The sequence below is a fragment of the Mya arenaria genome, chromosome 4 (assembly GCF_026914265.1).
Source record: "Mya arenaria isolate MELC-2E11 chromosome 4, ASM2691426v1".
In the NCBI taxonomy this organism is placed as follows: domain Eukaryota; kingdom Metazoa; phylum Mollusca; class Bivalvia; order Myida; family Myidae; genus Mya; species Mya arenaria.
In genome coordinates this window covers 63,868,273-63,892,974 of record NC_069125.1, presented here as the reverse complement: position 1 = coordinate 63,892,974, position 24,702 = coordinate 63,868,273, and the positions used below count along the sequence as shown (strand labels likewise).

The following is a 24,702-nucleotide window of genomic DNA, read 5'->3' as shown; positions in this document are numbered from 1 at the left end:
ACTAGACAGACAGAATAAACATACGCGCTACATATAACAATTCTGCAAGAGAGGCGTATGATTTTGTTTGTATCATTGTTACAATGTAACAAAGGCATAATAAAAAGCAGTGATTATTTCAACGTAACACTGAGAAAAGACTAACTTTATTTGCAATTTCAAAAATAAAAACTATAGTAACAGTTTCTTTGGAATGGCATACTCGTCCTAGGTCATAAGAACTCTCTCACAAACACTCAATCATACTACGTAAATTAAATCACCAGTTAGCTCTCATGAGTATCATATCCAGGGATTTACCAATAATTGCTTTCCTTCGGAAAAGAATACATATGTCAAAATGTCAGAGATTATGTTGATAGTAATTTGAGCTCCATTTAGTTATGTAATCGTGTATACTTCATTTCTTGTTATATGTCAATCTTGTGTTCAATTAATGTCTGTGAGTAAAATGTCTGGACACCACTATTCTGTAATTTGATTTTCTTGTCCTGGTTTATAGATGTTTCTCATGCTGTGAGGATTCATTTTAACATTATGCAATAAAATGGATAAAGGCTCAACTGTGTATGTAGGCCCCGTTGTTTTACTGGTAATCCATGACAACCATTTTGTAGATGTGAGAAGGTTAAATTACAACCTTTCATGTTAAAACACATAAACGGAAAACCATCGCATGGTTGTACAGGAATTAAACTATTAACGAGTTAAACAAATGAACTGATTACCGTTCAAATATATACTGCATACATAGTTCAAAAAGATTGATACATAACAAATCATTACAAAACCTGCTGAGAATTATGTGAACAACTTGTGGGCCAATATAATTGTATATCAATACTATATGATGTTACATATTCCATATCTTGTGAAGGTGTTGTTTATATTAGCGGTAGAGGTTGACATGACATTTTAGCATGGATCTCTTGTTTGCAGCACATGCATGTATTATGTGGAATAAACTCACTCGTGACAGCAACATGCTGTACCAATAGGACGATTATACGTTTGCAACAGATGATGAGATTATACATCTTTGGATTTAACAATAGCATCTAAACTATGTATCCACATTAAGTGTTTCATACTAATTTTTTAACCACATGTTTGAAAGTGGTGTCTTTTGTTTTTTAGATATGCAATTTATGTATAAAAGACGCACTATAAACGACTTGGGAAAATGAAACTGTATAAAAAAAATCCAAACAGTTTAGATTATAATACAATGACAACTACAGGGACAAGCTGAGAAGTCGAAACCTGTTTAGGGACACAAGGCAAGGGCCCAAACTACATTTAACTGGTTATTCAAACATATAAACACCACATACAAAAATAAAACCCCCACAAAACAAAACATACACTAGTCAAAATTACTTTACCGTTAAATAAGTGGAAAACAGTCTTGAAAGGGTCAGTAAAACAAATATTCTCTGTAACCTGAGTTAAGTGGGTGTGTGTGGGGGGGGGGGGCTTAAAACTAGTTCATATGGCCATAGCCTCACTTATCCCAATATAAGTATGGGTATAACAGGAAAGAAATGGCTTTACGGTCAACGCATGATAATTATCAAGATAGGCTGGTTCAGCAGGCAGATGTGGAAAATAATTGAAAATACAACAACAAATGAATGGATAACATGAAACGACCTCCCTGGTCATATTACCTATTACGAACTATGCCAAACCTGTAAGCCAATTGGTCACTTAATGTTTTACGAAACTAATGAGCAAGAGAAGCTTTCCGAAAATGATGTAAGGTTTTTGTTTTGTGTTATTAGACATAAGGTATTTTTGCGCTTACCAATATTTATGGCCGTATAATTTTTTTTAGACTTAACTTAGTCCGTAGCAGATAAAATGTTGTTCCAACAATATAAGAAAATTTAAGCATTTAATATTTTACCTGAACAAAGGTTAATTAGTCTTATTGTACAGTTACCCAGTATTGAATTGTTTCAGTGCATAACTAATTGCACGTAACACTGAACAACACTAGTTAGTGGTTAACCTTTACCAAAACAAAATCATACTGATGATTGTTTTTTTTTTCAACCGGAGTGTGAAGTTTAAATAAATCTTTCATACCCATCAACTAAATAGTTAACATATGGTTGTATGATAACACATGTTACACATAACAAGAATAACAGAATATACAAACAATAAACATGAGCAACTATTCATTAATATGATGTTCCAAACAGAATATCATAGTCCAAGCGGAGCATACTAGTTAGCAAGTACATTATTAAAAAACGCTGGCAATGTTAACTAGAAACTATGATACAAACTATCGAATAAGCATTTGCGAATCATTGCAATTCAAGGCACATTATTTAAAACACAGTATAATACGCTAATACAATCATTCTAAAGTAAATATTATTTGATGTCAAAATGAAAGAACAAGAAAAATGTTGATGAATGGTTTCAATGTCACAGCATAATTTGGACTACTAGGCATCTTCTTAGAAGCCCATGATGTCAAGTAGTGATTTACACTGCACGAAGTGCACACTGTTATATCATTATTGCAGCCTTTACTACACTATCAGCTTGAAAGAGTTACACAAGGCGAGGCAAAATCTTCAACGCTTCCTTCTTAATTATGCCCTGATTATTTCATTGTGCGTGTATATCACGTAACATAGTATTGTAACTCTTAATCTTATTGTTATGCTGAAATTTTGTATATCTGGAAATTGAAAATGTCTCATTTGAAATAGATATTGTTTATACCAACAAAAAAAGGCTTCTTAATCAAATAATCATGATTTAATATCTCGAAAAAAAAAACACGTTTATTTATATTTCATCATCTGCAATCTGCAAAAATAGAATTTATAGAAATATAGAATAAGACGCTAGTTCACTTATTAAGCAGAATGGTATGATTACAAATCATTCTAAATTGTTTCATGATTATTTGAGTGCTGGGCCTTGAAATCAAAACGGCAGACGATCGAAGATATTAATTAGAATTTACTAAATTTAGAATGCGAACAGAAAAAAACATATGTATTTCGTTCGACCAAAGCATAAAACCCATCGCCACACACACACACACACGGGCGCGCGTGTGCGCACACATCCAAACAAACACACACGCACGCATGTATTTGTTGTTTTGGTGTACTATGGGTGTTTTTTAAGCATCAAGAAACCATGATTCGAACTGCCGACATTACATTTAATATGATTTGGCATTTTGTTGGATCTTAAATGATTCAGCGAACATGTCAAGTGGTTTGATTCGTAATCACTCCTATCAGTATAATTGATAATAAAAACAATTATCTTCAAACATATCAAAATATTTGAGCAAATTGTAGACAAACATTTTATAAAAATATATTTCTATTTTGGGTAACATCATGTACAAAGTTTCTCTACGCGTCCTATAAATTAAATAATATATGATTTTGAAAATGCATTGAAAATGATGCAACATATTTACATATTGAAACAGGAACTGTTTAAAATAAACCAAACAATTTGTCATACAAAATCAGACTTGTTCTTGTTTCCCGATTACCCACTTGTCCTAAATTATGCCTATGTTCTCTACAGAACATAGAGCGTCAAATACTGATAGTTTGATTAACATAAAAAAATCCAATGTCTTTTATACTTTATGTAATTTCTTCATGTTAAGTAGTAGGCAGGCATTTCACATTAATGAATATAGCCTGGAATTCACATAACTGGGTTTTCCCATGCCGGTACAAATAAAAGTAAATTCGTGCTATTAAAATTCTTGTAACAGACCAATGACTCCTTTGTTTCCGAAGTAACTCGTGTGTATTAAAACGGTATAATTTTGTTTGTACCGGAGTATTAGCTTGGGGAAACCAGAATATTTATAATTCCAGGCATAAACTATTAATATAACACTTGTTATAATTAATTTCATCATGAATGTTTAACAGCGAAACTGTTAAATACATTACTAAACTTGAGTTGATTACGGATAGCACATAGCAGCAAATCATAATGGCTTTACGGTCAACGCATGCCATTGAGAACTGCTGGTTTAAGGACAGCTGTGGGAAATAACAGGATAAAAACAAATGAATGGAAACATGATACGTACTGATCTTCCTAAACATTAAATCCATTACCAGCCAGGCAAAACATGTCGGCAAATGGATCACAAAGACGTACGACAATAGATCAAATAAAAACAACAGAATATTACAACACGGTGTTGGTTATCATAACAAACAACATGTATTATAGGACTTATGAGACGGAAAAGTTTTCCAAAAAGGATCTAAGGTTTTTGTTTTGTATGTGCTGTTGGATGTAAGGAGTAATTTGCGATGACCTTCATTTGTTGCCATATGGTTCTTAAAAGTGCCTGTAAGCATCTAATGCTTTATAAAATAACTTTAATTCATTATCAATATATGCAGCATATATGTTTGCCCCATGTATATTGTAACGACCTACGAAGTCAAGGCAAACTTTACCGAGTAAGACGTTGAAACACATCTAACACTTATTTAAACGATTAACGGTTTATGTATGCCTGTATCATCGAATCATGTACATCTTAGACATGAATAATTATCCAATAACAGTTTAAGCTGCAAGGGCTCTCACGTTTTCTATATTTGGTAAACAATTAACTTTATATCGTTAAAACAACTTGTGATTTATGTTAGGTCATACTAGTAGACCTATCGAATTTACGTTTCAGATTTACGGGTGTTAAAGAACCCATCCGTGCTTTCCGAAATCAAAAATCAACCTGCTGATCCGGCTGTATCAGTTTATTTACACTCGGTCTCGGGGAATGCCTATTCTGAGAGTATTCCAATAAGAGTGTTAGTCATACTAGGCTTTTAGAGCATAGTTCACAGACATAATGTAACCCAGGTCCGTTAGTATATCATTTTAATAATACTCGCAGTCGTATACTACTATCACACGGGACCCTCATTTAACGTCCGAAAGACAATTATTACAAAAAGATTAGTGGTGTGGCGGGAAATCGAGCCTGGATGAAGCCCATGTATAGAGTCAAGTGTGTTACCATTGTTTGTTTATTTGAGTTTATCAAGGTCTGCCCGCGCTCATTGGCTGCATTACGGCTTGACCCCGCCGTGATGTCATCAAGACTTGAATTGTTTTTAAATGCCATAAGTGACATGAGATAAAAGTGACAGCAATTCAAAGTCAAATCCAGACATTGGAAGACTTGAAGAAACAGAGTGAGATACAAGTGATCCGGATACGATACCCTAGCTCTTTGCGAAGAGACCTCTTGGTTCTTTAACGTGCTCGGTGTGAAGCACCGATACACGGGATACAACTTTCCTGGGTTGAACCATTACTGAATACACCACTTTTCCAAGCACTACCCTTTAAATGCCAAGCGCCAGGCAATGGAGCTACTTGTACCAGCTTTTAACTTCTTTCGGTATGACGCGGCCCGGGATCGAACCCACGACCTCCCGCTCCGTAGGCGGACGCCTTAGCCACAAGGCCACGGAGACGGTCATGTGTTACCATTGTTTGTTTTGTTTATTTGAGTTTATCAAGGTCTGCCCGCGCCCATTGGCTGCATTATGGCTTGACCCCGCCGTGACGCCATCACGACTTAAATTGTGTTTAAATGCCATAAGTGACATGAGATAGAAGTGACAGCAATTCGCAGTCAAATCCAGACATTGGAAGACTTGAAGAAACAGAGTGAGATACAAGAAATCCGGGTGCGATACCCTAGCTCTTTGCGAAGAGACCTCTTGGTTCTTTAACGTGCTCGGTGTAAAGCACCGATACACGGGATACAACTTTCCTGGGTAGAACCAGTACTGAGTACACCACTTTCCCAAGCACTACCCTTTAAATGCCAAGCGCCAGGCAAGGGAGCTGCTTGTACCAGCTTTTAACGTCTTTCGGTATGACGCGGCCCGGGATCGAACCCACGACCTCCCGCTCCGTAGGCGGACGCTTAACCACAAGGCCACGGAGACGGTTATGTGTTACCATTTAAAAGCAACGTTGTTTATATAGTAAACGTTTGATGCCAAGGTGATCCAAACTGACCAATGGCGGCCGGATCGGTGAAACGTCCGACCAATCACCGGATGATCAGTGAAACGCTAACCAATCACATAAGGACCGGAAATTCGCGCTTACAAAACAAAAGGATCGGTCGGGTGGTACTCCTATCGCCCACTCGGCGGTCCGACAGCTATGACAGTTTTTTAAGAGCATTAAAAAATAGAGCTTCAAGACATAAAATCAAGCAATAGCAAAGTTTTTCAAAATAATGATTTTTACAAGACAACTAGGTATAAATAATGTTTACCTAATCTAGAAGATGACGACACCGTTATGCTTAGCAATTCAAATACATTCAGCACGCATATGTAAACTGGGTGGTGAACCTCGATTATATATTCCTAGAAACAGATATATAAGGATTTTATTGAAATTAAACATACATGACCTGAGGTAAATGTAACGTTAAAGTATCAAATTATGAAACATACCATCATCTTTAAATATATCTCAGTACTTTATCCACAGTGAGTGACGTATACATGGTGACAGGGTTATTACACTATCAACGAACGATAAATCGGTCTTGTTATATTTACCCGATGTTAAGGTGTGTCTTGACATAACTCAGGTAAACAACCTAAATCTGTGTCATAAGTGTTAGAAGAATGGAACTTATAATAATAATCATAATAAAATAAACAAAAAACAAACAAGACTGATGATTTAAATGTTATGTTCTGTTAAAATAATCTTGCACTTGCACTTGCTTTCACATCTGCTAAAAGGGTTACATATGGTTTTATAATAATATATGTATTAGTTGATCTTAATCAAATCCGTAGTTTCAACGCTCAGTTATCGCCACTTACTCAATATATCGTTATCTGTTCCTTTCTAAATCCAGACAAATTGAGTTGACCTTCTAATCTATGCTATAAATCTTCTCACAAATTATTCAGAAACCATACCGACAATGAACTATTACGGAGCATTTTCTTTAATTTGTTTTCCAAAGAGAAGTTTTATAATTCTTATCATAATCAATTAAATCATTCGATCAATCCTTTTCCTAGACAGATTTGTAGAGTGTATGCGCCCCTTTGCATGCATCTCCTTTATCATTGTCAAGCGTATACTCACGGTGTTTTGGTGTTTGGGTTGGGACCACAAACTCACGTTTATATAGTCTGTAAGCAATGTGATGTTAATTAAGTAATTTCCATTAAAGGATTTACCCCCTTAAATACCAAATTTCTTTCTTAACCAAGTACTATGAAATTTGTATTGTGTTTTTAAATATTCATTCTTATCTATGTATTACCATATACCATGTACATCTCCAAAAAATGGGGGCAATAAAGCTATATATATCGATGGAGATGTACAAGACCCTCCTATCAGCGAATCATTAACAACACGACATTGGTATGATATTTGTCTTTACCTATCTTAATTATTTTATAGCAAGGCCTAGTGTTTGTATCAATCGTACTGCATGCTACCTTGAGTATTAGTATCCGATTTTGAGTTCTTTCCCTTGAAGTGAGTATATAATTCCAAAAAAAAAAATCATGAGCCGGCTTTGATGACTAAAAAGCAAGTCCAATACTTATTTTAGAAATGAAGTATTCCAATTTACTGTTTTAAAAGGAAGTAAATATATTGAATAAAAATGAATTTGTCTGAATTTAAATATAGAAGTATCTTTCGATTCCATTCGATCTACTAGGAGTACTTTTATTGTTGTCAGTTTAAACGACATCTCTGTTGTTCATGCATAAAAAGGATGTTAAAGAGTATCTTAAACATTCATCCGTTAGCTGACTATTCCTTTAGGCATTCGAAATGAAATGCTATATCTCTTCGAGGAATATGTCATGTTAGATATGTAAATCTAACAGTAATGGAATTATTGCAGATAATAAAATTATGTTGAGCATAGGTGATAAGCTACTATGCCTGTTCTTGAAAATTGTTTAAGTAAACATTACTAAATTTTAGAACCCATATTGAGGACAGAATAAGATTTTTTTAACTGTCACTCCAAAATACCAACAACAAAGAAACACGATGGAAGATTCCAGACATCGCTTTCAACAGCGATTGATGGTATCGTTGTAAAATGGTACACAATGAAGACACTTTTAGCATACATTTTGGATGTTTTACAGACGAATCTTAATATAGGACACACGAATGTTATGATAGCGCCGTTAAGAGTATATGACTTATTATTACAATATCAATTCATCCCACATATAGCAGTAAAATTAAACGGTGAACAAAATAGATGGATGCAAAAAATAATTTATAATTAAAAAAAAATATTAGCCTGTATAGCCTGTATACATTTTTTTAATTAATAGCTACGTGGCAACCAATTCCAAAGATAAAAAAGCGGAAACTATGATACAAAAATTGAAAAAGCTTTTGTGAATACTTGTAAAAGTCGTGGATTCTTTTTACCAATAATAGCAAGATCGATACGCTAACCTTCAATCTTATAAAAATGTGCGCATTGATAAAAATAAATACCGGGAAAAATGAAATTACTAGAAAGATCTTGACGTATGGTAACAATGTCGCTACGTCTGATAAATAAAAAGACGTATTGGCAATAATTGTTAAAAACATGCATGAAATTACTACCTATCTTTTTAAAAATCCTTGGTTCTAAGAAGTGGTTTAGTACATCGGTGGTTTAATACAGAAGTTATATAACCATATCATCGAAATTACCCCAAATGACAACATGCTTTATCAATGCATCACAATTGATATCTCTGACAAAGTGCTAATTTCCAAACTAAATCATGATAATTTGAAGGGGTGGGTATTAAAATTTAATAGGCAGACACCGAGGATACTAATTAGTAATTACTAAGAGAGCAGAACATTTATTTTGACTTAAGCAAAAACATCGTCACATTACAAAAAACTACAAAAACAGACAAACATACATACGATATGTACATATGCATACTTATATTACATTAGAAGTTGATTGTATGAGACTGTTATTTTTCATTATATCATCACGCAATCAAGGTTCGCCCGCCAACATGGTATATGATCTATTGCCGATCTGTAATCATCGTTTGATGGTTCGTTTACAACAATGCGTGGAAAAATTCTAGATCATCACTTCATGTTGTTATTTTTGGAGATAGGAATAGACGAATGATTAAAAGACACGTAAAACATATGGTAAATTCTTCTTTCTTGATAATGATTTTTGTTGGATTTTCAAAGGTTCGATTACCATGGTCAATAGAATGCCCGCTTTGTTTGATACGTTTACTTTCATATCTGTATGAATAACAGAAGCATCATGATTTATCTTCAAATATACCTGCAATTGCAGGAATAACAATAATTTTGACATATTTTGTCATACATTTTATAATTATATTTTTGCACCGTTTCTCTACTTTAAAATTTGGTTCATGCTGTTGCAAAAATAGAATTAGAAAAAATGGAGACTGCTCCCAGTTTTTTTTCCCGATTACCCACATTTCCTCAGTTATGCCTATAAGCACTCCTCAACATGTTACTATAACACATCTTTTAACATTTTGTGTATGCAATTGTTCTTTTAAATATTCTTTTTGACAAGACAAGCTCCTTTCTTGTTAAATAGTCATAATTATGTATACAATTACGTTTATTTTTATACAAGTAGAATTACTGAACATCAATATTTCTGGTATTGAAAGTGTCACACTATAACACTTGATATATGACTAAATAAACATATTCACTTTAATATATTATGATGTTAACTCATCTGACTTCGAATATGATATCAGTACACCTCATTCCTCGACATTGACAATTGATCGAGTTCTTGATAAAGAAGACAAAACAAAGTAAACTAGAAACATTTATTTAATGATTTTAAATGTATATGTAATGTTCTGTACTATAATTCATCAACTAACTAAGCAAAACTATTTTAATTCGAACAACGAATTTTTCTTAAATAGCAATCCTAGCTCTTAAAAAACTGTCCTTTCGGTTCGACTTCCTGAACGAAAGTGAATCGTTGTGATTGCGCGCTCGATTTAGCGCATGCGCTGAATCTCTTTTTAAGTTATTACAAATGAAGTGCTTTAACGAATTGGCGGGCGCGGGAATCTTTTGATTACGTAATACTGTAAGGCGCCCTCAAGCGATCTGTTGAATGATTAGATGTGTATTGCTAACGTAAACATCAAAGCGATGAAACGGGTTGATTATTCTCGATAACAACAGCTATTTTATATTTAATAGCTGGTATTAATGTATACAGAATTATGGTATTTCTTGGGACACAAAGTGTTAAAGTAGTGAAATGACTAGACTAGACCCATTTCGTTGACCTCTTTATGACAAACTTTGGTCCGCATTTTGGGGATGCTTCTATCAATGAATAAAAGCCAATGAAATGTTTACAATATAAATATGCATTATATAAGAAAAGCCGGAACATGGACACTGTATATATGCACCTGCCTGTGATTGTGAAACATGAAGTTTCATAATCAAATTATTGTATTAAATAAACTAAGTTTTCTGTAGGTTATTAAACGTTTTAAATAAAACAAATCTGCATGGAATAGCTTGAATATTACTTTTAAATAATATATTTCGCTATGCGTTAATTGTACTAAATGATTTTCATTTATAGGTGAAGTTTATCAGCTCATATAATTTGTGAAAGATGCACTTGGCAAATGGCATAAATGGTCCAATTATTGCAGATTTATGTGTTTCATTCAATTAACTTATGTATATGTGTGGATGTTTTAGAGAAGGTATTGAGCATATTTCTTTTAAGATACAATGCACCATGTCATTTTTCTGATATATGAAATATACAATATATATATGTGTTCTAATTAAATAATATTAGAGGTTGTTTATTGACAACGAACTTTATTTAAGCAGACGAAGGCGTAGCATTAGCATTATTAAAGGTATCCCTAACAAAAAGGAGAATATATGTGCTCTTAATTGCTTAAAAATGAACATTATACGAAGGCAGGTTCAAATAGATGTGTCCTTTTACCGTTCGGTTATCTCCTTATCAAACTCTCATCAAACTTGTTATTGCTATTTATGTACTTTTCAGACAGTGTATAGGTTAGTTACTTATACTCACCATGGTAAACTGGTTAATCTTACATATAACTGTGCCTAGAAACCACGTCTCTGTTATGTCGACCAACAACGTGAGCGGCAAACACATGACTATAACGGCAACATCCGCAATGGCGAGGTTTACTATGAATATGTTGGTCACAGTCCTCATGCTGCGGTTCTTCCATATGACACAACAGACTAGCACATTGCCCACAAGTCCCACCAGAAACACGACAATGTAAGCCGCAACAAGAATCCACTGGCTTGTGTCCGGGAAGATGCCGGTGGTGTACATATAGTCAAAGTACTCGCTCTCAACCATGCATAAGTCATTGTGGTTGCAGTTCCGATTGCCCAAATCTGATATAACATAATTTCCGCTAATATTCATTTTGGTTATATGTCCAGAATCATCACTCATTTTCGCAAATCAAAATCCTTCAATACCACATATTTTTTCCATTTATTTTCGATATTTTTTTTAGAAAGCTGTTTGAGTGTTCGCTGTGGACGTTAAGAGAAAATTTCCCACTTCCCGCGGGATGAACACTTATCCGCAAGCCTCGCTGAGCTCCACTGGAATAACGGTCCGATGGTAGCGGTCGCCCCTCTCTAATAAACCAGCGCAGCACAGTAGAACTCGTAAAAATAGCGCATCTCATAAATACGAATTACAAGATGCTGTAGAGAGGATAAATCCGATTCTCCAATAAAATATGTGTTAGGCAAGCAAGAAAAAACTTTTAACTGAAAAGATATACGGTCATAACTCGGACAGTTGATGGCATCAACCGTGATTGGGATCGTAAAATCAGGTTTTATGTGTGTCCTAATCCGGGTTGTACATTACATTTCCATTGCTCGCTTATTATTCAGTACAAGATTATTTGAAAAATAATGTAACGCTTTCGATTGATAAAAAGAAGGAGGATTATACTTTATTGTCTTTCTGTTACTGCTATCGATGACAAACAGTAGCTTTCCTGCTTTGCTTAAAACGTTTTTGGAATAAATGTTCAGACTTTGAGTACAACTAGCTATATCGTGAGCTTCAGCACGAGAACAATGAATGTAACTAATTTGAATTGTTTTATGATGCATGAAAAATATTGGTTTAAAGCATCTTCTTTAAAATAGAGAATTATTGTTGTGTTTTTTCAGAGTAAGACCATAATCTAGTACAAGAAGTGAGAACCAAATGCTATATTTACCTATTTCATATCAATATTTATATTTACCTTATATTCAAGAGGTGAAATATCTTTCTTTTTTACAATAAAAGAAACTTTTTTTATGTACGTGAGGTTAGCGGCCTACCGGCGTGAAGTTAGCGGCCTAGCGGCGTTAAGTTAGCGGCCTAGCGGCCTGGCGGCCTAGCGGCGTGAAGTTAACGGCCTGGCGGCCTGGCGGCCTGGCGGCCTGGCGGCCTAAAATGGTTTCCTATTTCAAAGCATGTATATGTATTTTCTTCTAAAACAATGACATCTTAACTGTTTTTATGCACAAATTAACACTTTGAAGCGATTAACGATTATCAACAGTTTTTTTTTTCAAAAACATCGATAAAGCAGTCAGCTAATTCAAAGCATTAAACATGCCTGTTCTTTTAAAACAATGATATATTTACTGTTTTTATGCAAAAATTATCACTCTGAAGCGTTTTCCAACTTTTTTTTAAAAAGGTCGATCGAGCACTTCAGTGGCATAGCGGCCTAGCGGCGTGAAGTTAGCGGCCTGAAGCTACGGGAGGCCACTTTGAAAAACAGTGCATTCAAACAGTTAATATGTCATTGGTTTAGATGAAAATGCATGTATACATGCTTTGAAATAGGATTCAATTTAGGCCGCTAGGCCGCCCGGCCGCTAATTTCACGCCGCAAGGCCGCTAGGTCGCTGAAGTGCTTGATCGAGCTTTTTGAAAAAAAGTTGAAACCTAACCCTAACCCTTTGGAGTGATAATTTGTGTATAAAACAGTTAATTTAAAATTGTTTTAGAATAAAAGGTAAAGAAAAATGTTCTGAATAGAAAACAATTTAAGGCGGCTATGTAACTATATGAATAAAAAACTTTGATTTATCATTGTTTTAAAAAAAACGCATTAACAATTGCTTGGAAATAGAAAAAATAATTAGGCCGCTAGGCCGCTAGGCCGCTAGGCCGCCAACTTCACGCCGCTAGGCCGCTAGGCTGCTAGGCCGCCAGGCATTAACAATGCTTGGAAAAAGAAAAATAATTAGGCCGCCAGGCCGCTAGGCCGCCAACTTCACGCCGCTAGGCGGCTAGGCCGCCAGGCCTATAACTTCACGCCGCTAGGCCGCTAACTTAACGCCGCTAGGCCGCTAGGCCGCAAGGCCGCTAACTTCACGTACATACTTTATTTCTCTTTTTCTCATATGCTTAAAAAGGGTGTAAAATGACCTTTAATTATAAAAGTTCCACTAAATTGTATGCGACAGTTATGGCATGTAGGAAATGACGTCAATGAAATTGTGCCCAAGCCATGTGTACGCTGACGTTTGAATTGGAACTAAGAGCGGGCTTAAGTTTCAAAACAGTGAAAAATATCAAAGTGATAAAAAATATGTACTCTATAAGCCACCTGACAGCATATAATGAAACTATTTTATTTTATTTTGCACACTCTGAAACGACTTTGAATCAGACTAACCTATTGTGTAGTTCACGAAATATTTCATGGGGTTCTAAAATGTTCATAAAATACAATAAATCATAATTTTAAAATGCGCTTTATTTGTGAAATATTCCTCCATAATCATTTGGGATATCTAAAAAACATATTCCGGCCCTAAAGCTATATAGAAAAATATTGAATACTAAAGCTTAAAAACAATTCTAATAAGCTCTTAGTTATGCGTCCTTTTTCAACAGAAAATCGTACACTATTGATATGCAAAACTACTTTGGTATTTTATTCTAATTAAGCAGCGAGTAGTTTCGAAACATTTTTTTTTCTCAATGTTCGTTGATCCGATTAAGTACTAAATTGTTCTTCATTAGTCTGACATTTGTGTGACTTCAAAGATACCTAGTACGTTGTCCTCGTTGTAATTACACATTTCCTTCCTGCATTTAAAATCAGACATTATATGACACCTTTCAAGATAATGCTCATGTTGCTGATAATGTTACATTACATCAGTTCCGATGAGATGTTAGCAAATTGTATTATCCTATTTAAAATGATGACAGGATTTATATTTAAAAAAGTAAGTTCTGTGATATGAGATGAGGTATAAATAAAATTCATTGGTAAAATACAAAACAACAACATTGGTTCAACAGTGCAGTAACGTACTAATTTTTATCAGTCTTGAAAACGGAATCCGTCCTCTTCTTCTTTTGATTTCATTTATGTTTATTTTGTGTATTGTGACTTGCAATGCTAATAATACTTAGGATGGAAATAATACAAGATCATTTTGATGACTCATTGAAATTGGAGATAACCATGGTGGGTGTTTAGAAAGCCCTTAAATGTCATTAACACCTACATACATTCATAAGTACCAAGTACATATCCCAAAGCAGCGCTATCGTATTAGGTCGCCTTACCTTTTTGCATATATGAGGTTTTAAAGTGCTCAAGTCATTCCATTAAACGTTAAATGAATATTTAGCCGAATAAGAAGAAGGTATCTGCGTGAATCAGCGTCCACGTCTTTTCGCGAACGTAGTACTCATTTTGACATTATAACATTATTTTGCTATCATTACTCGTGTTTCCGTAGTTTTCACTTTATGCTTTGCGATTCTTCTTTGCACGACTAACATCATCAAAATTTGCCCATACGGTGCTTTTAATTAGTAATTAACTTTACGAATCAGTTTCAGTTGGAAAAAGAAGAAACTGGAATAATAATTCTTAAACAACACTTAACACGATTGGCATTTAATATATATTCTTTCGCTAATTTCCGTCTCATGTATGTACATAGACAGAACATATAAAAGTCGCTTACATAAAACACATAACCACTCATTATGAGTTATAAGAGACGAATTAAGCTTAAAGCACATCAGAATTTACATACCACTATATCGATATAAAACTTACTATGCTACTGAATCTATTCAATAGGTTATATTTACTACGTTAGCGTTACAAGATGCACCAGAGAATATCATAAATATAAAAAACAGGTTCAAGAGAAGGGTTAACCTACACATTTGTGTTTAGTAGGAATAATAATTATGTGCATCCTGTAATACTTAATATGAAATTATAAGCTAAACATGTCACAGGTTGAGTATGAGCCATGCATTTTGATATAAACCATTTTCCATATAATAATACATATTATATAAAATGGAAATGTATTTACACTTTCAATATAATTTTACGTATAATGTAAGATGATAACGTACTTAAATAGGATAATAATACTAAAGAAATTAAATTACAATGTTACAGGGGTCCTACTTAACATGCAATATATTAGTATTTTAGCTACTCAAAACATCAAGCGTTCCCTTTAACACTATGTATAAAGTAGACTTATTCTAAAATTTAAAATATCATAGCAGTGTTTTGCACCAACACGAACTAAATATTTGTTCAATGATTTTTTTAATATTCGGTAGAGTAACAAACTCTTGGTTAAGCTCTCTGGCCGAGGTATACAAATTATCTCTAATTGTTTGGTATATTTTGCATGCCAACATACCATGAGTTGATTCACCCTCAACACAATTTCTACAGAAAGGACAGACACGTTTCTCAATAGCTAGACCTTCATATCTACCTGTCTCAATTTTAATTGGTGCGATTCCACACGAACTAAATATTTGTTCAATGATTTTTTTAATATTCGGTAGAGTAACAAACTCTTGGTTAAGCTCTCTGGCCGAGGTATACAAATTATCTCTAATTGTTTGGTATATTTTGCATGCCAACATACCATGAGTTGATTCACCCTCAACACAATTTCTACAGAAAGGACAGACACGTTTCTCAATAGCTAGACCTTCATATCTACCTGTCTCAATTTTAATTGGTGCGATTCCACACCTCATTTTTGCAAAAGAGGATCTATGTTTGTTGGGAATGAGCATATCTACGTATTTCTCAGTTTTAAAATCTTGTTCAAACAGCCTATAGATTCTAAATTTGTCTCTACCAGTCCAAGTTCCACCAGAAACAGCATATAACTGTTGTTTCCATTCATTATTAACAAACCATTCCATATCTTCTTCAGCTACCTTGCTAACAAACAACTATTTGGCATGTTTTGACAATTTGCAAATAAATTATTCAATTTCACCTTTTGCTAATACATCTAATTTCATACTGCCACTGTACTTAGCATCACTTTTATTATTAAAATTCTGATATACTTTCTTATTGATTCTTCTAGCATCCATTTTCTTAAATCTATGTAACTGTTGACAAACTGATCGCCATTGCCTAACAGATGGAGACTGGCCTTTCGACAGACATCTAAAGTGAACTTAATTGCTTTTTTGTGGGTTCACACATATATAATTATCCGAACACCATATACGCAACGCATCAAGCAAACATTGTAGATCGTTTTCATTTTCAGTAGTAAGTACAATACATCAGAATATAATTGCATACATATCAATACCTTTACCAATTGCTTTAATTTTTGTTAAAAGACCATTTATGAACTGGTTAAAAATTCATGGGGATAAAAACAGCTTTGGCTTAATCCACAGTTAACATCAAATCAGTCTGTCGTAAAATTATTAACTCTAACACACAATGAAACAGAAACATATAAAGATTTAAGTGCATTTAACATATTTCCACTTATTCCAATACTGTCTAGCTTTTGTCACAAGATATCTTTGTCAATAAAATCATACGCTTGCTTAAAATAAAGAAAACACAAATAGTAGACATTTTACATAACTTTCTCCGATATAACATTTTTTAATGTTGAAAAGTGGGCAATTGTACCTCTCTTTTTTCTAGAGCCATTTTGTTAATCGGCAATAAAGTGTTTTGTTTCTACCCAGCTTGCCAACCGTTCGTTAAGAATACAGCAAAAAAACGTTTAGGTATGGGACTTATAATAATTTTACTTCTGAAGGCAGTATACCTTTACAAAAACAAATATTGCATAAATTGTGTAAAAAAAGAAACAAAGCAGTCATTTCTTAAACCTTCTATGGAATATTACCAAAACCAAATGCCTTACCTAATTTTGCCATTTCGAAATACTTAAATACTTTATTTGCAGTTAAACCAACATTTAAAGCATCAGAAACAGAATGGCCACGATAATAATCTAATGTTTATTTTTTGTATCTCATTTAAATATTTATGTCCATTAAACTTAATCATTGTTCTGTCTTTTTCTGCTAAACGCTTAAATTCACACCAAGAACTCATAATTTACGTAAATTAAAGACAATAATCACATGTGAGAGTTGGGAAAATATGGGATAAATATGTATGAATGTTTATGAATATAATTCAATTTTTATTCTTACTTATCAACACGAGCCAAAATAAATTTGATCATAAACAAAGAAAACATGCAAAACGTTAACAATATACATAGGAAGGGATGATAGATATGTATTTCGTAATGTCCCTGCTAGCGTATCGAACAAACTGCACAATCTGTTTTGAACCATACCCAACAGTTCTTTGTTTTTGTGCCAGACCATCAAACGAAGAATGTTAGGCGGCTTTTTAATGACATTGTTTCAAATTTGTTAAACATTGAAAACAAACTGATAAATTGATATTTTGTGATCAAAATTCTAAAAAAGTAGCAAAATCATCACAAGAATGCAATTCATTGTAGATAATGTTTGGTCCTAGTCTTGTAGCATATTTGCGTTTGAATGTCATCGTTTTTAAATTTAACGTTATCATTTGGTCGCTATATATATTTAAGACACTTAAATCTACTTAATGATACATGTATTATGCTTGCTAAGGATTAGTCAAAGCATGGATATTTTGAACGTGTTGTAGAAAGATATTTTTCTTTCAATCCCATCATTTTATTTGGATATATCCAAAGGAAAACAAGAGAATGAAAATGTGTTTGTTGTATATTTTACTCTACATACGCCTGTACAATAAGCTCCATTAATGCGTTCGTCTTCTCGTATCAAGGTCGCATTTGTCATGTTAATAGAAATAGGTAAATTATAATCCTCCTCAAATGTTTTGTAAGATACAAGCATCCCACGCTCATGCAATTCAATGACGATGTAAGTATTAAGCAACAAGTATGTCTTCCCCATGAATTGATTTGTAAAACATACAAAGTACTGTTTGAGTATGGGTGCTCGAGAGCAATTATTTCTAGACAGTGTTGAAAGGTAATTGAAAACGTGAATGTCTTATCGGAAAAGGGAATGTAAAGAAACGAAGTAATTACAACATAGAACATATAAAGAAATATCAGGTATACTTGTCGAGATCAGTTATAGTTGAAGTGATTGTGACATAATTCACATTTAGTCGTTTAATCCTAAATCCGCTTCTGATGATGGGTAGTTTTTGATTCATTATTTTAACATCTATGTAAGAAATAGCGACTTAACCTATCAAACATCGCCCAAATGCAGTAACAGTTATAACATTCCCCGTTGTCCCCTCATCCATTTCATAGAGCACATCGTAACAAACTTAGAAGCAACTGTTCTTGTGAGGATTAAGTGAGGCAGTCTTGAGACAACACATACATCTTCTTTGAACACACACCTATATTAACGTTGCCTAAACTGTGGAGATGCATTCAACGTTTTATCATCGGGAGTATGAGCAACTATCATTAGACCAAGAAGTTTAGAGAGAAAACAAAATGCATTGAACTGATCGCATTCAGATCACTTAATGAATTAAACGCTCTATTTCTATGGCATATTATAATGGTCAGTATGCTTTATATGAATAAGTCGCATTTACAATTTCTTAGTACAAACAGTGCACTATTGGAAAGGAGGGTAATACAAAACGCTGGTGTTCTGTGAGAAAACCAAACAACCAGTAGGAAATCTGTGCAAATTCAAGATAAAATAATATCAATCAATAAGTATAAGGTGTGCAATCTTGGAAAAGAAAGTATTAAAACTGTGGCGGTATTTTGTTTGGAATTGAACTTGTATGATATTAAAATAATTATTTCGAATTATGTTTTATTGGTAAATGAAAACGTTTCATTGGTAAATGAAAACATTTTCACGGTTTCTGCTTCACGATTAACATTGCATTGACCAAATGTTGGTATACACAGATAAATCGCAATTCTAATATATTCAATGTTTATACTTTCACTATCTTCAAAATTTCTATGAGAGAACCCAACTAAAGCATTGGAAAATAACGCTTACAAGACTTTTTAACGTCACATTTATCGTCTGCTTGAAAAGAAGTTTCAATGACGTTTTTTGATTCTTGGAAATCACACTCATTTTAACGCAATAAGATGCCAATTGACCGATCACATGCTTCGTTTTGTGCTGTCAAACGTATTCAGAACATGACCATCGGATTATAAATGAAATTGAAAAGAAAATACGTTTATCTAAGAAAGCGCAATTGGAATGTAAATATAGAATTATGACTGTTGACTTAGTAAAATATTATTCAAAATAGTATTTTCTAACATTATAATTATACGTGTTTGACTTAGAATCATCAAACTTCAATGTGATGTGGAATCAGTGACTGTGTGAACTTGAAGATTGCTGGCGAACTGTCTAGGCTGAGCATTTTGCATGGAGACGGGGTATTCCCACAGGAGTACAGGATGATAAATATTTCCTTGTGTTGATTGGAATTTATGTTGCTAAAGGTGCCAATAGAAGAAGTGTTTTAATGTCTCGATATTTGCATAATCTGGTTCGCAGGAATATTGTGGCCATGTTTGTTTACATTTATTGACAGCACGTATGAATACATTCGTATGTGATGCGGTTACTTAATTTGCATAGTTATTACACCAGTTATAAATGAAAACTATTACATGGTTTTATATCACTCCTGCGAGTTTTTTTATAATATAAGCCGCTAAACCAATGCTTGTTACTACTGTAGAGGCGTAAACTATGACCGAAAGAAACCTTCGGTGTGTCATGCTAGATACAAATCAAAGAATCAAAGCGCTGAAATTTACAGTAACATAACATAACGTAGCGCTTATTTCTATTTAATGCCAGCATCTCAGAATACACACGCCATAGCTTTAGTATTGAGTACGTATATAAGCAAACTACGTTTTAGCAAAATATAACAAAACAAAAAAGGAATAACAGGTTCCGGGTGTAAACTGACACTAAGAACGCGTTCCCATGAAAAATGTTTATGGTGTTAAGCGATCATCTATAACAAAGAAGTTGAACAATATATGTCACTCATTTTGCCAATGCTTTGTGTCTGAAACGTGTCAGCGAAAATCATAAGTAACGTCATAACCACATTGATGTAACATAATATTGGGAATGACATAGTGATTGCCATTATCGCTCCCTTAGCCTCCCTATCCCTGTATCTATTGTTACATTTCACAAATTAATATTAATATTTTTCATTCTGTGTCTCAACCTTTTGTACTACCGAAAAGGCTATAAAATTAGATAGAGCTATCATCGACATCGGTATTAGTGCATTATTCCAAAATGTGTTTACTTGATTTTAGCTTTTATTTACTGATTTAAAGCTAGCGTGGGCAAGTAAGCAAGTAAGACAGTCCTATATATTTAAGTCGCAGTGCATTCATTGAGCGAGTGATATTCGTTCTTGGTGACATTTGATCCTGTTCGTATCCCTAAGTTCTCGTCTTATCTTTCACTCATACGGGGGTGGTATATCTACTAACAAGTATCGCTTTAGATCTAGAAAACAATGTTACAGTGTTTATAACAGTTGGCTTGATCAGGTCGTTAAGTCTTTTAGCCTCTGAGATATCCAACTGTTGCTCTGGACACAGTGTCGTAACCAAGCCGGACTCCGCGTATCCTGGTGCTTAAACGGTCATTTTAAAGTGGCTTACACCTGCATGTAGCAACTATGGACATAAAACGACCCGTAAACAATTTTTCCTTCTGGAATCTGTTTGTCAAATAACAGCTCATAGCGCATAGCGCTCTTACTTATTTTGATACAACGTTTATACATACTAAGAAAACGTTTCACTATCAGGAATATAAGTATAGCTGATTGTCATATCAAAGAGGACTTCTTCTTTTATAAATAACGCATGTACATATAAATGCTGGTGTAATGGAAAATGATCAAGCAAGATGTCGTGAAATGCACGAGTATATCGGTCTTATAAATATGCTTTTTGACATTTTTTTAAAGGTTATTAACAAAATTACATTACGTTGCTATGCTCCTTCCTTGTTATTTTTACAATTGTGCTTAATCATTACTCGTCGCGAAAGTCATATAGGTGCATATGTATGTTTCCTTACCTTTCATGAAAAAAACACGATTTCCCTGATGTTTACCTGCGCTTTAGGGGAGAACTTCGTGTAAAGAATACATTTCTCACACGTGTCAGGGAGTTTACAGTTTGGATTTAGTTTTTGTTCTAGTTAGTTTTAAAGTATTGGCTAAAATTAAAGGATCAATTTCACTAAAGCTGTAACATTATCATTAAACAAATTATGAGCATGTTTTCTGCTTCAGATCTGCTGAATGGCTCCCGACGCCCTGTGACTCCCTCTACCCAACACCCTCGGCTAACTGTTCAAATCGTAGTTCAACAGGCAGCACTTTTTCTTCCTCTTTCATATGAATCAACGTTATGAAACGTTATTTTGATATTCGTTTTATGACTATTGTCAGTAAAGTTGTTTTTAGCCTTAATCCTTGTGCCATTAAATATAACATCGGTTGGTGTTATTGCTACTGGGCATGTCCCTGTAATTGCCATTGTTTTATTATAACCCTATTGTTGTGAAGGAGTATCCCATCCTCAAGTAGTATCCCCTTCGTAAATGGCTCACTAAAGGAAGTTGGCCGTGAATGGTAAAATACAACATTTACAATGATGACCATAATGCTTTGAATACAATTTAAGAGTTTTATATGACTAATAATCAGAGGCAGCGAAATAGCCATAATTTACTTACGTTTAAAAACTGGTTTATTTTACACAAAACTGTCCCAAAGAACCATGTATCAGTGACGTCTATCAGCAGCGTTGTAGGCAGACTTATCAGGAGAATGAATATGTCTGCTATTGACAAGTTCAGCAAAAACAAGTTTGTCACAGTTTGCATGCACATCATTTGGGAGATAACATAACACACGAGCATGTTCCCGGTAAATCCTATGACAAAAACAACAATGTAAAGCGATATAAGAACCCACTCTTCAGGCGCTGGGTCTGTAATATCTTTCAACATGTAGTCAAAATAGTCTTCTGGTTTCATACAAAGATTATTGTGTTCGCATGCCGTTTGTATGAACTCCTTGTTCAATACCGAGGACGAGTTTTCCAGGTCGTTTTCCATATCCGTTTCTTTTTAATAAAACTTTGCAATACTTTCAACTTAATAACTGACCAAAGAAAAAAGTAGTTCCTTCAAGATGAAATTGGAATAAATTTTCTATGTTTTCTATTACGTTCCCACTTCTGTATATTAAAGCATGTTTTCTTTTATTTAGTTAAACTTAACACTTTCCTGCTATATAAATATATTACGTTTAGTCAAGGGATTCTATTGAATGGATACACAAAACTCTTTAATAATATATATGCTAAAAACATTTTAAATTTACGCCCAATTAAAGGAGAAACCCGGATTTAAGTTTTTGACCTCGATATAAACATGTCAAGTGTTTGTTATGTTAATATGATATCTGCATCAAGATCTTGCATTGATGGTATCTCTTCATAGAAAATAGTGCAGTGCATCGAATTATGTGCATTTACCATTATTTAGGTATATTTCGCAACCAGCATGTTTACAAACATTCAATTACGCAAAGTCGTTTTTAGGATATTAATTTTGTCATACTGCATTTCATGTTTGAAATATCGAGTTACCATGCGATGAATTGCAAAAAACAAATAAGTCTCACCGCCCTGTTTTGGCCCTGTTTGCGGACCTAGACAAATGCATTTATGTTTTACCATGAAAGCATATGATGTATCTATTTCAATAAACAAAATATGTTGGTATAAGTATTTCGATGGACACTATGATCTCACAATGTTTAATTTAACACAAAAGAAAGTTCGTCCTTTTACGCAGTGAAGTAGAAACTTGAAACTGATAATAATGTGTCGGCATGCCAGAGCAGGCCATAAACTTAATGGTGGGAAGTTTGAAAAAAAATGATGCTTTGGTTTTCTCTCACCAATCAAACCTCGCTGCACCTTTTTCTCATCGTTCGTCCGCCAAATATCGTTTGAAACGTCATTGTGAAATTGAATAACCCTTTCGTTAAACCTTTCTGGTGGTTCCTATGTATGGTTATTAAAAGGTTAAATCACGAAGCGAAAACGTAATATTTGGTAAACATATTACAATGGACTCGTACGAGTAGTATACTAATTATGTTTGAAACTAAATTGCCAACCCATTTACATTGGAGATAATTAAACCCAGTCTTGCATGCTATATTTGCTGATGATGTCTTTAAAGTAACCTACGTTCTAGTATGAGTTATGCCTTTTGAATAGGCAATGTGGTTTTATTATGCAAAATACAAAACACAAGCTGTTGAACGTATTGTTATTAGAGATGTGCTTTGGAAATTCAACCGCATGTCGAGTACAATAAGTTAAACGTGCACATTACTGCAAGCCTGATAAACATAAAACATTTATACCATGTTTATGAAATTTGTCTCCACCATGGATTGTAAGTTGTATTACGCAGATAGACTCAGAAACAGGAAGCATTGTTATAATATGCGTGGATGTATTTCTTATCTTTTTGATTGTTTCATTGTTTAAATTAAAGTGTCACATTAGGTTATAATATCTTTGTGCGACTGCTGTATACTGCAGTTGATGTTGTTGCTACCACTACTACTACCACTACTACTACTACTACTACTACTACTACTACTACTACTACTACTACTACTACTACTACTACTACTACTACTACTACTACCACCACCACCACCACCACCACCACCACCACTACCACTACTACTACTACTACTACTACTACTACTACTACTACAGCATTTTTTTACAATGTGGTCTTGAATATAACAAATTATAGATAATACACTGTACTTGAATTAAACAATTTGAAAACAAGTAATAAGTCATTAACACGTACATGCAATCATTACAAAAAACATTTATCAAGCAATTTTGCAACAGATATTCCTTCTAGAAACGAGCATTCATTATTCGTGAAAAAATGAATGTTTCAAAGTACTGCTATAGTAATTTACCGGTCTGTTGTAAGGTATTTTTCCCCACCGAACTGAAGGTTTCGGGAGGGGCATATTGTTTTTTCGTTGTCCGTCCGTCCGTCATTCAGTCCGTCCGAACCAAATATTGGTAGGGAATGGTAAGATAATGTTCAAACAAATTCAAAATGTTCCCATTGATAAATTACCGACAGCTTGT

At 34.0% G+C, this 24,702-nt stretch overlaps 1 protein-coding gene across 4 annotated transcripts in view; it reads right to left on the bottom strand.

Annotated features, from left to right (window-relative positions):
- The window catches only part of LOC128232452 (orexin receptor type 2-like), a 31,041-nt gene extending 8,140 nt beyond the window's left edge, over nucleotides 1-22,901 (bottom strand). Inside the window, exon 1 of one of the 4 annotated variants that reach the window (XM_052946004.1) lies at nucleotides 22,235-22,901. In XM_052946004.1, the coding sequence (XP_052801964.1) occupies nucleotides 22,235-22,618 (384 nt within the window). In that variant the 5' untranslated portion in view covers nucleotides 22,619-22,901. Of the gene's footprint in view, nucleotides 1-11,164; nucleotides 11,724-22,234 lie in introns of those variants that run through there. The other 3 variants (XM_052946002.1, XM_052946005.1, XM_052946003.1) reach the window with 3 other exon arrangements.
- Nucleotides 22,902-24,702: the final 1,801 nt, after the last annotated feature.